General features: G+C 41.0%; 1 protein-coding gene across 3 annotated transcripts in view; it reads right to left on the bottom strand.

Moving 5' to 3' along the window:
- The window catches only part of LOC122685762 (SAP domain containing ribonucleoprotein), a 47,746-nt gene that overhangs the window by 13,003 nt on the left and 21,241 nt on the right, over positions 1–13,502 (bottom strand). For 2 of the 3 annotated variants that reach the window (XM_043890685.1, XM_043890678.1), the window contains one exon: positions 13,354–13,422. In XM_043890685.1, the coding sequence (XP_043746620.1) occupies positions 13,354–13,422 (69 nt within the window). Of the gene's footprint in view, positions 1–12,447; positions 12,453–13,353; positions 13,423–13,502 lie in introns of all 3 variants that reach the window. The other variant, XM_043890687.1, reaches the window with a different exon arrangement.

Genomic DNA, 13,502 nt, shown 5'->3' with positions numbered 1-13,502 from the left:
GACAAAAGTCATGCTGCCCTCTTAGAACTGAAATAGAGGAGCAGACACTCTTACCAGTGCAGTTCAATACAGGAAGAACATGCCAAAACAAGAGGAGGGAACACCTCAGGCATGTGGGGAAGAGAGAGAGGCAAACGGGCTCAAGCACATATGGTTTTTTCCCTACAGAACTGATACAGAGGAAGTTTCAATGAAGTGGAGAACAGAACAGATGCTCTTGTCTTAAGGCTCATATGTTTTGCTTGTTCATTTAGAGCACTAAAGAGATCCATCAAATAAAACCTCTCATCTTGTAGATCTGTCATCTCCAGTTGCTCTTCTTCCTGAAACATTTCATACCCAAGCAGGGGCAGGACGGTAAAAACTCTAAAACTGCCTCCTCTACTCTGTACCTCAACAAACTTCTCACCCAATAAATATTTTCTAATACCCAGACACCAAGCATTTCAAATATGATCTCCTTCTCAATAACGTATCTTCACAGCTAGGGATTTTTAAAAAAATATATTTATTTTATGTGGCTGCACTGGGTCTTAGTTGCAGCATGTGGGATCTCGTTCCCTGACCAGGGATCAAACCTGGGCCCCATGGACGGCAAACGCAGAGTCTTAGCCACTGGCCCACCAGGGAAGTCCCACTGCTAGGGATTTAAAGATTCAATGTACATATAAAATCCCAATGTGGGACACTCTGAAAATACATTTCTCTATCTGTCAATCTGCTCTGGGGATGAGAAGGTAATGGGTTAAAATATTATCTTAAAAAATATGAGAAAAGAGTAGTAAAGGAAAGGGAAGGGAGGAAAGAAGTTAACATCTTCTAAATCTTAACAAGGGACTTTAGATTTCATTAAAAACAGGGTCTTTGCTAGTTTGCAAACATCACTACCAAGGATCCTCCTATAAAACATCTCATGATCTGATGATGATCTATCTCATTCCCATCCCCAACTCCAAAATCTATAGGATTTTCTTTGACCCACTTCAGCTTTCAGGCATAAAAAGCAACTTTACTATTTTGGTGAGCACATAAGAAAATGAGCTATCACGTAATTATCAAACCTTACTTGAATCAAACCCATTTGTATTCTTTAAAATGTCACCACTCCTTGGCAATGCCAACCCAACAAACGGTTATTGCGCAAAAGCATCAAAACACACCTTAAACACCAATGCTACTGCTGTCACACACGAAGAGCCTGTGAGCACTCAAACCACGCATCCTCCCAAGAATGAGCAACACCAGCACACACCAAAGCCCTCCCCAGACAGACAAACACCACCCCACACTTTTTCCTTCCATACAGAATTTGAAAGACTGACAGACTTGGATTCAGACAGTTAGTTCACATTTCCCCAGAGCTAGGGAGAGTATCTCTGGCTTCCCAGGTGGTGCAATGATAAAGAATCCACCTGCCGATGCAGGAGACAGGTTCAATCTCAGGGTTGGGAAGATCCCCTGGAGAAGGAAATGGTAACCCACGCCAGTATTCTTGCCTGGGAAATCCCATGGAGAGAAGCCTGGTGGGCTACAGTCCATGGGGTCGCAAGGAATCAGAGAGGAGTGAATGACTGAGCAGGCATAGGGAGGTTGGACAGCTACTACTCTGCTTAAGACAGCCAGGCTGGCTTACTGGTCACCTCAAAATTAACACATCAACTAGACATACAATCACGTATGATTTACAGATGAGTTTTAAAAATCTTATGAAGGCGGGAGGGGGGATCAGGATGGGGAACACATGTAAATCCATGGCTGATTCATGTCAATGCATGGCAAAAACCACTACAATACTGTAAAGTAATTAGCCTCCAACTAATAAAAATAAATGGAAAAAAAATAATAACAATAACTGAAAAAAAAAAAGCTTATGTACTAAGAGTGGCACCTTTTAAAAAACTGGCACTCAGGGACTTCCCATGTGGTCCAGTGGTTAACACTGTGGTTTCACTGCAGGGGGCATAGGTTTGATCCCTGGTTGGGGAACTAAGATGACAGAGCCAAAAAATTTTTTTTAGTAAATCAAAACTAAAAACTGGTAGTCAGAGAATGATCTCACCTCAAGAACTTGGTTGGCAAAAACAGTTAAAGGTATTTAAAAGTAAAGCAGACTCAAAAGAATGTAGTATTCCCCTCCTTTTCCAGAGTTTGTTTACTCCTGGGGCAAAGACTAAGGGGGACCACAGAGAGGCATAAAACTTGTTTTTTATCAAAGTCATCAGTTCTGACATGTTAGAAGAAGGAATGTGAAGACATTAGTCGGGGGTGGGGTATAAGCAGAGGAAATAAAAAAGACAGTGAGTTTTTCCTTACCACAAACTTTCATACCTCTAGTTCTTTGGCTTCAAATGAAATGAATGAAATAAGAGAAAAATAAAGTGAAATGGTACAAGATTCCACGTACCTTAGGGAAGTATAACCCTCTAATAGAAGCTTCTCAAAAATCCAATTTACAGTGAACAGAGCAAAACATCAGTCATAAATGTTGACATAGCACCAAAAATATCATCTTGCTTCCCCCAATTTTTAAAGTTTTTCCTCTAAAATACTCAATTTATACTCCTAACATTTCTCCACAATTTTCTTCTCATCCACAGCCAGGCAAAAAGTGTCTGTCTGAGGTTTAGGGCACAGAGGGAGGGTAGAAGTTGAGCAAAAACTTGACTCCTATTTCTCTAGTTAAAATTAGAATACATTTTCAACAGTCCTGGGCAGGAGAAAAATTCCATTCTGCCTCTTTGCTCTTCCAAATTCCTATAGCCAAGTGGTTCAACAGCAGTTGAATGGCACACATAATGACATCATTGATTGGAACCATAATAGAAGGGAGTGAGAAGAGCGGGTTGGGGGGGAAGTGGGAAGGAGGGAGGTAAAGATGTATTTGTGTTACAGACAAAAGACAAGTTCTGTTCCTCAGCAGGGACAAATGAAGAACCAGATGAGGGGATAAACTGAGGTCAGAGAGTTTTCCCTATTGTTTCCTCTTTAAACAGGTCCTTTACCACTCCCTCAAGGTTCGTTCCAATGGACGGGTATAGAAATGGACGCGTATAGAAGCAGCATGTGTTTTTATCTTAAAGGAGGAGGCAGAAGAAAAAAAAAAAGACAAATATTTATTCTTAAATTATTATGAATTAGAAGGGGATTTAAAGGATTGGTTAGATTTTGGCTGGGCCCTAAAAGCTCCCAGAAATGCTGAGGACTATGTGAGGTTGGTCTCGGCTTTTCTGAAATTCATCTTGTCTTGACAGCCACTCTCAACTGCCATCTCTTTCTATTATATAACCTGTTCTTATCTTTTCTTGTTGATTAATGTAAGTTAAAATAATATAATTTTTCAAGTGGAAGAAGCATTTTTTGGCAAACTGACAATCTAGGATGGAGCAGGAGGGGAGGGAAATTTCCCCCCAAAGCCCTTTATCAATGAAATACAGTGACTGACAGGATCCATACTGAAGTTTTTTCTATCTACAATCCTACTACCTGCATTTTTCTTGATCTCATGGGGCACCATGAGAAAAGGAAATAGAGGATTAAGTTTGCACTTGGCCCAATTACTGGTACTTAAGTATATGTGGATAAAAAGAATCTAAGCCTACTCGGCATGCTACTTTCCCAACTTATCCTGGGATCTAGTCTTTCACTCCTTTAAAAAAAAAATCCTACTAAACTCACCATAGCTTATAGTTTCTCAGGGCTCTTACAGTCTCAGTGTCGTATGCAGGGCCCTGCAGTTCTTCCTTGTATTTTTTGGGGTGGGGGGGGGGGGGCGTGCTGTGTGGCATGTGGCACATGGAATCTTACTTAGCTCCTCAAACGGACTGAACCGTGCCCCCTGCACTGGAAGCATGGGGCCTTAAACCACTGAACCCCCAGGGAAGTCCTTCCTTTGGAAAAGGTTTGTATACACATGCCTAAACTCTCAACAAATCTCAATTACAAACTCTGAGAAGGCTGGTGACCACACCATTCTTTTTGTTCTTTGTGACCATGTCATGCAGCTTGTGGGATTTTAGTTCCCTGACCAAGGATTGAACCTACGCCCCCAACAGTGGAAGCGCGGACTCCTAACTACTGGACCACCAGGGAATTCCCTAAAATTCTAAATCTACAGTGTGAACTTCCTTCTCTCCATATCCAACTGACTAACCTCTGTATCAAAACCCACTGCTGAAAGGGAGAAACTGACATTCATTTATTTCAGATGATGGAAGGGAATCATGATAGAATCAAATAGGCCTTCCAGAAGAGCACAAACAGAGACAAGCCATAATGAAGTCTGTATGCTACAAGACACTGGAGTCCTCTTGTACTTGGAACTGACTCTTTGTCCCAACTTTCTCTTTGATATCTCAACACATTTCACTGACAAGTTCCTCAAAAACAAGGCAGGTTCAGTATCTCTCTCATTCTGAAGTGGTTCATCCCCACCAAGAGTGATCAAAAATAAAGAATTATAAGAATGATTCATGAAACTTATCACTGCAGCCACCCAAGATTCTTCCAGCTACCAGCTTCAGCAACAAGAAGATAATCAGTAGAGGAATATTTGTTTTCAAGCTTTTTATATCCTAAAACTGTATAACACAGAATATTCACAGTAAAGAAAACTGGTAAAACCCACAAATATGGGAAAAGTAGCCTTTAGGGTTTACAGGTCCCTTAAGATATCTCATTAGGACAGTCACCTATATGAAGAACTACAAGTAGTGAAAACTCAGTGATATCTTAGTAGAAAAGGAAGGAAGATGTAGTAACATCAATATTTACTACTACTAGTCAAGAATCAAGAATCCATAACACATGCCCCTCACACTGTCAGGGAGAAAAATATAAGCCACACTCCAGTTTTCTGCTTAGGACCTGGGCTGGATATTTTAGTTTCTTTGTAGTATTTACCTATTTGGATTTTCTGCAACTTTCTAAAGCATCAATTTTCACTTTTCCAAACGTGTTAATGTTTGAAAACAAACAAAAAATATAATCCATTCAAATCAGCTACATCAGTTAATAACAAATTTCTAATTTGTTATTAGACTTAATTAGACTTGTTATTAGACTTAATGTCCTATGACCATCATATATTAACTGAGCTAGCTTCCCATCTATTTCCCTTATCCATTCCTTTTAGAGATGAATTTCTTATATGCCAGGTCAAGTCCTTCACCAAGAGGACTGATCTAAACACTACTTCTCTTAGGAGGCTTGGAAAACTAACTGAAAGAAAAAAAAAAAAAAACACACAACCAGTCAAGCACAAGACTGAAAACTTAGCTGGTGATCAATCAGAACCAAGCAGGCAGAGGTTATTTATCTGGGTTTTGTTTTGTTTGAGGGGGTAGGAGGCTTCTCAGCCCAGAGTTACTATGAGGCTTAAAGGAGAAAAGGCATGCCATTCTATCCTCAAATAGTCCAGAGAGCTGGAAGGGACAATTTACAGCCTCTTGTGTAAAAATGTCTATAAATGCCAGTGCCATTCTTTGCCCTGTCACTTCCCATTATCCTAAACCAATAGGGCTCTATTCACTGAGACCTGAGCTAGAAACATGGACGGACAGGCCTTTCTTGAGCAGGGGGAAAGAGGGAAGATGACTGGGGGGGTGGGGGGGTGGTGACAGACTTCTTTAAGTTTCTGTGTATTGCCTAACGTGTATACTGTTGTTGTTTAGTCACTAAGTCATGTCCACTCTTTGCGACCCCATGGACTGTAGCCTGCCAGGCTCCTCTATCCACGGGATTTCCCAGGCAAGAATACTGGACTGGGTTGTCATTTCCTTCTCCAAGGTATTTTCCTGACCCAGGGATCAAACTCACGTCTCCTGCATCTCAGATTCTTTACCACTGAGCCATCTGGAAAGCATACAGTATATTTGTGGACCTAAAAGCTGAAATATGTGAGCTGTCAAGCAGAAATCAGCCTAGGAAGGATAGCAGATATTCAACATTCTCAAATTTATAATGTTGGAGATGGTCAGATTGTGACAGTTAAAAAAAAAAAATCTGTCACAAACACTATGCTCACCCCTCTCACAGATTCTCTCATATCCACTGGTCTGCAGTGGAATCTACTGGAGAGAAAAGAGGATGCAACGAGAACCTCAAGCTGGATCAAGGAAACACCAACTCTATGCAATGAGATAATAGGAGGTGGGTCTCTCATTGCCCCTTTTAGGAAACTAGGATGAAGAGGAGGTATTTCCACACCACCTATTAACCTCCATTATTTGTACCATATCTGTGCCTACAGAACTGTAAAACTTAAAAGACAGATGACCAAATTACAAAGAAGGAGGCTATACTGGAACCCAGGACCCCAGGATGAAGTGGACAGAATTGTGCTAATCTGGTTGTTCCATAAATACAAATTTAATCATATCACTAACCTCTGGCCAACCAAATACCAGGTTGCAAATAATTTCTGTGATAGAGAACTGTTAAACACAACACTTTGAACCAAACAACTGTTACACAAAACGTAGCTGGTTGCAATTTCAGGATCTGGGTCCTGGACACTCAAGTTCTAGAAAAAGAAAAGTTACTTGAAAAAAACACTTCCTCTTCTTGGCCTTCCCTGCTGGTCCAGTGGTTAAGAATCTACCTGCCAATGCAGGGGACACAGGTTCAATCCCTGGTCCGGGAAAATTCCACATGCCATGGGGCAATAAAGCCCATGCACCACAACTACTATCTCTGCTAGTTCACCACAACTACTGCAGGCTCTCATCTCTGCTCTAGAGCCTGAGAGCCACAACGACTGAAGGCCCCGAGATGAGAAGTCTGGGCACCACAGCTAGAGGGGCCCCAACTCGCCGCAGTCAGAGAAAGGTCAGGCAGCAATGAAGACCCAGTGCAGCCACAAATAAATTAACTTAACTCTTCTTATCTCATTCAATTTCCTCTAATTTCTCTCCTCCTACAAATTCACTCTGAAACTGCTTATATTCTACAAGTACTAAAAAATTCTGGGCAATGGAAACAGTGGTCCAAATAAGTGGTCTGATAAAGGATTTCTATGCTACTTCCAAGTATGAAAGCTTGTGGGAGATATAAGCTAGACTTGAGTCGTCCAATGCACATGTGGCTATTTAGATTTAAAACAATTAAAAATTCAATTCCTAGTCACATTAACTATACATTTCAGGTGATAACTACACGTGACTACTGACTAGTATAAAGGCATACCTTGATTTGTTATGCTTCACAGAGAGCGTACTTTTCATAAACTGAAGGTCTGCAACAACCCTGTGTTAGGCAAGTCTACTGGAGCCATCTTTCCAACAGCATTCACTCACTTCATGCCTGTGCCACATTCCGGTAATTCTTACGTTTCAAACCTTTCTATCATTGTTATCATAGCGATCTGTGATCAGAGATCTTTGATGTTACTACTGTAACTGTTTGGGGGCCCCACAAGCCACGCCTACCTAAGACAGTCACCTTAATACGTATGTGTGCACTGACTGCTGCACCCACAGGCCACGGCCATTCCCATCTCCCTCCCTCCTCCTGGGCCTCCCTGTATCCTGAGACACAGCAATATGGAAATTAGGCCAATTAATAACCCTACAATGGTGCCTAAGTGTTCAAGTGAAAGGAAGAATTGTACATCTCTCAGTTTAAATCAAAAGTTAGAAAGGCATGTCAAAAGCTGAGACAGACCAAAAGCTAGGCCACTTATACCAAACGGTTTGCCAAGATGTGAATGCAATGGAAAAGCTCCTGAAGGAAATTAAAAGTGCTACTCCAATGAATATTAGAATAAAAAAGCAAAACACCGTTATTGCTAATGTGAAAAAAAAATTCAAGTGGTCTGGCTAGAAGATCAAAAAGCCATAACATCCCTTAAATCAAAGCCTAATCCAGAGCAAAGTGCTAACGCTCTTCAATTCGATGAAGGCTGCTGAGACAGGTAAGAAAGCTGAAGAATTCTGAAGCTAGAGAGCTTGGTTCCCTGAGCTTTAAGGAAAGAGCCACATCCATAACATCCAAGTGCAAGGAGCAGCAAATGCTGATGTAGAAGCTTCAGCAAACTGTCCAGAGAGATATAAAACAATTAATGAAGATGACTACATCAAACAGATTTTCTATGTAGATGAAACAGCCTTATATTGGAAGAAGATGCCATCTAGGACTTTCACAGCTAGAGAGAAGAGGTTAATGGCTTCAAAGTTTCAAAGGACAGGCTGACGCTCTTGTTAGGAGGCTAATGAAGCTGGTGAATTTACATTGAAGCTACTGCTCATTTACCATTCTGAAAATCCCGGGGCTCTGCCTGTGTTCTGTGTATTGACCAACAAAGCCTGGATGACAGCACATCTGCTTACAACAGTTCACTGAATATTTTAAGCCAACTGTTGAGACCTACTGCTCAGGAAAAAAGTATACTTTCAAAGTATTACTACTCCCTGACAACGTCCCTGGTCACCCAAGAGCTCTGACAGAGATGTAAAGTGAGATTAATGTTGTTTCCACTCCCTCTCATACAACATCCCTTCTGCAGCCTACAGATCAAAGAATAATTTCAACTTTCAAGTCTTATTATTTAAGAAATTCTTTTCATAAGGCCACATGTAGTGATTCCTTTGATGAATCTGGGCAAAGCAAACTGAAAACCTTCCAGAAAGGATTCACCATTCGAGATGACATCAAGAACAGTTTGATTCATGGAAAGAGGTAAAAAAATCAACATAACAGCAGTTTGGAAAAAGTTGATTCCAACACTCACAGGTGACTTTGAGAAGTTCAAGACTTCAGTACAGGAAGTTAACTGCAGATGTGGTGGAAACAGCTAAAGAACCAGAATTAGAACTGGAGCCTGAAGATGTGACTGAATTGCAGAAAGTCAGTAAAACTTGAATGGATGAGGAGTTGCTTGTGGATGAGCAAAGAAAGTGGTTTCTTAGGATTTCCCTGGTGGTTCAGTGGTTAAGAATCCACCTGCCAATGTAGGGGACACAGCTTCAATTCCCTGTCCGAGAGCTAAGACCCTGCATACTTTGGGGCAACTAAGGTGTGCCACAACTACTGAGTCCACACTCTAGAACCTGTGCTCTGCAACAAAAGAAGCCACCACGATAAGAAGCCTGCACACCACAAGCAGAAAAAGCTCTCCAGCAGCAACAAAGAGCCCAGGCACCGCAATGAAGACCCAGGACAGCCAAAATAAATAAACTTTTTAAAAAAAGAAAGTGATTTCTTGAGATAAAATATACTCCTGGTGAAAATGCTGTGACTGCTGAAATGACAACAAAAGATTTAAAATGTTACATAAACTTAGTTGATAAAGCAGCAGTTGGGTTTGAAAGCACTGACTCCAATTCTGAAAGAACTTATTCTGTAGGAAAGATGGTATTAAACAGCATTGCACAGTACAGAGAAACAATGTGGCAAACCCCATTGTTTTAAGAAACTCCCTAGCAAATACATTTGTCTACAGCTCCACACACAATCACAGAAAAGGAACAAATCTAATCACATGGACCACAGTCTTGTCTAACTCAATGAAACTATGAGCCATGCCCATGTAGGGCCATCCACGATGGACCGGTCGCGGTGGAGAGTTCTGACAGAATTGGTTCACTGGAGAAGGGAATGGCAAACCACTTCAGTATTCCTGCCTTGAGAACCCCATGAACAGTATGAAAAGGCAAAAAGATAGGACACTGAAAGATGAACTCCCCAGGTCAGTAGATGCCCAATAAAGACTGAAGGCGAGAGGAGAAGGGGATACAGAGGAGGAGATGGTTGGATGGCATCACCAACTCAATGGACATGAGTTTGAGTGAACTCCGGGAGTTGGTGATGGACTGGGAAGCCTGGCGTGCTGCAGTCCATGGGATCCCAAAGAGTCGGACATGTCTGAGGGACTGAACTGAACTGAACTGAACGGACAACTCCACACAGCATATGATTTATATTTTACTATATAAATGTTAAACCACACATAATATTTCCTTCATGACAGCACTTTTTTAAGCAATAAAGTACTTTTCAATTTAGGTATGTACACTACTTGTTTGTGACTCACGTTACTGCAATATTCACGGTACTGTGGTGGTCTGGAACTGAATTCACAGTATTTCTGAGGTGTGCCTGTATTACACAACAGATTATTCAATAGAACAACACTGTGCAGAATATTTCCATCATCACAGAAAGTTCTATGGAACAGTGGTGCTCAGCAAAAAATAGCAAGGACATTTTCTCAGGCATTTTACTGGTTTATGAGGCACATTAGAGCAAACCACTGCTAACAGGATAATTCTGAAAACTGGAATTTATGATCAATGCAAATGGAATGTATACTCAAAGAGAACATCTCAAAAAGTCACAAGCTTCCAAGAAAAGTGGTCCTCAGAAGAAACCATATATAGTCTAGAATAGTGCTACTCAAAACGTAGTCTGCCTCCTAATGCTTGCCCCCCAAACTGTTACCAGCCTGCAATAAGTTCAGAAACCATTTAAAAACTTCCAAAGTAATTTAACATGTCTTTGACATTTTTGCTTCACAAAAGTACCTCTCTGTAATGAATGGGAAAATTTTAAAAACTAGGCTTTCACCACAGAACTTGGGAAGCACTGCTCCAGAACAAGTATGACAGTGAATGTCAGAACAGAGCTCATGCAGAGCTCCCCCAACGACCACTCTCTCATGTTAACTCCTGAGAATTTAAAATGGGAACTAAAATCTTATCAATGATCAACTGAAACACGGAAATTAATTGACTCAAGGTGATAAAACCTGAACTGAAAACTAAAGAAGAAAACTAGTTTATATTGAGGGTCAAAGTGTCACTATGTTCAGTTCAGTTGCTCAATCGTGTCTGACTCTTTGCGACCCCATGAATCGCAGCACGCCAGGCATCCCTGTCCATCACAAACTCCCGGAGTTTACTCAAACTCATGCCCATCGAGTAAGTGATGCCATCCAGCCATCTCATCCTCTGTCGCCCCCTTCTCCTCCTGCCCCCAATCCCTCCCACCATCAGCGTCTTTTCCAATGAGTCAACTCTTCGCATGAGGTGGCCAAAGTATTGGAGTTTCAGCTTCAGCATCAGTCCTTCCAATGAACACCCAGGACTGATCTCCTTTAGGATGGACTGGCTGGATCTCCTTGCAGTCCAAGGGACTCTCAAGAGTCTTCTCCAACACCACAGTCACTATGTTAGGGAACTGCAATTATTTATTACAATTATTTATTCTCCACAACATGGTGTTAGGTATTACTCCTAGTTTTATAGATGAGGACCAAAGAAGTTCAGTAATTTGCTCAAAATTAATAAATATATCTTTTCATGTTTTACTCAGCATCCTGTGGAGGCTGAAAACAGGTCAAATATAGAGAAAGATTCCAGAGAAGAGAAAAGACTGATATCCTCACGTAAGTTAGGTGGACAGCACACAGCAAAACACAAATTCCTCTCAGGAATGGGTCTATATGAGCTCAGTAGTGGGAGGTACAAAGTCCAATTTTGTTAATTTTGATTGAACATATAATGTATGGCTGTTAGCATAACTGATGCCATCTTGGATCCATTCAGCTCCTCCTGTCCTTCCACTGACCCTACCTAGAGCTGCACTGTTTAGTAAATCTCTTCTCTGTCATCAAGGACTTTGTAGTTAATATTGTTTAATGATCATGAGGTCTAGGTGGCCTTTGTGCTGTTTAGCCTCTGAAACAATGAAGGCCTTCAATGATGTATTCTCGGCATCCATGAGACTAGTTACCCATTTATAACCTTGACTTGGAAACATACTTCCTGTTTCCAAGCATGTACCCTCAAAGCCTGGGTTAACTAAATACACAAAGAGCCCCATTGGCCCCTCCACAGTGTAGAGTACAGCTGCCAATACTTCAGGTAGCAAAACGCTACCTTATCTGCTACCTGTAAGTAAGTTACCCTATAATAAACTAATCCACCTATTATATGGAGCTGCTTCATTTTTCAGTATCACGATACAATCTCAGGCTTCCCTGATGGCACAGAGGTTAAAGCATCTGCCTGCAATGCGGGAGACCTGGGTTCAATCCCTGGGTTGGGAAGATCCCCGGGAGAAGGAAATGGCAACCCATTCCAGTATTCTTGCCTGGAAAATCCCACGGACAGAGGAGCCTGGTGGGCTACACTCCATGGGGTAGCAAAGATACGATACAATCTCAGTTCAGTGGGTGCCTTTTGTACCTCTGCCTTCCAACACACAAACTAATCCAATTCCCTAGAGGAGTGCAGTTATTGCTGAGATTCTCAGATACCGAAGCCTCATATACAAAAGGAGACAAGATAAAAATCAGGGCCACAGATACAAGGCACCCTTCCCCCTGACCACCTAACGAAACACTTCTGGTTTATAGTAACTCTTCCCAATTAAGCTGCATGTGGTTTAAGAATTATACATTCTGCCTCCCTCTCAAATCCCTTATTTCAGTCCACATAAACCACCAAATACTCCTACTGAATACCTACGGTTTCAGCATCAAGTTGGGCAAAAAGTCGATGTTGTATTTCCGGTAAACATAAAACATGTAACCCAAAGGGAAGGAAGATGAAGCACAGTTGTGTTCAAGGTTATGAGTCCCAGAGGAACACAACTTTTATATGCTCAGCTTTTTTCCTGAGCAAAAGTATAACTATTGTCAGATCAGTTTTTTCCAATGGATTTCTAGAGCGCTAAATGCTTCCATACTTGAGTGGGAAATATTTTTTTTCTAATGATGGTTTTTCTGATTTAAAATAATCTTCCCTTAATCCAACTATCACCTCAACAACCAAGAAACATGCTCTCATCCTCACAGAACAAAGATTAAGAGACTACTCGCTCTAGCATTTTCTCTAATGTGTCTAGCAAAACTCGAAACACAACAATGTCCTGTAGAATTGATCACTCCACAGAGCATGGTGTCAAGAGTCATCTTGCTTAAACTAAACAGTGTCAGTTAGCAGAAGGGTAGAAAGAATAAAGTAACTTTCTCAGTGTTTTTCTACAGAACCTCCTAATTTTATTTTCAGGTATCTTTGCCTAATGACAAGACTGTCTTCCCCTGATTATTTAATTTCTAATATACCTATATCAGAAGTTAAAGCAAATGTAACATCACTGAATCCAACATCTTAACTACGAAAAATATAGACCTTATTTATTCTAACAGCCAGTGTGGAAGTTATGCAAACAACCTGTAGAAAACAACAATTAACTTTGTGAAACAATTTCCATAATGTAATCGATAGTGAGAGGAGGTGACAGTCAAAGGACTGCATTAAATGAAGTGCTGAGTAGCCAGTTCTATTCTTAGGACAGTCATTTCCAAACTATGCAACCCCAAGCTGCTCTAATGTTGCAAAAATAGTACCTTACCTTTCTGGAGATTGAAGAGACATTCAAACCAAACCTTTGAGCTCTTTCTTTTAGCTTATCCAGGTTAACCTACAAAAATATAGGGGGGGAAACATATTAAAAAAAATCAAAACAGAAAACACAGAGGTACAAACTATGATCCAAAGCTA

Source organism: Cervus elaphus, chromosome 3, assembly GCF_910594005.1.
Source record: "Cervus elaphus chromosome 3, mCerEla1.1, whole genome shotgun sequence".
NCBI classification, from domain to species: domain Eukaryota; kingdom Metazoa; phylum Chordata; class Mammalia; order Artiodactyla; family Cervidae; genus Cervus; species Cervus elaphus.
Note: the sequence above shows the minus strand (reverse complement) of the source record. Positions and strands in the feature narration are given on the sequence as shown.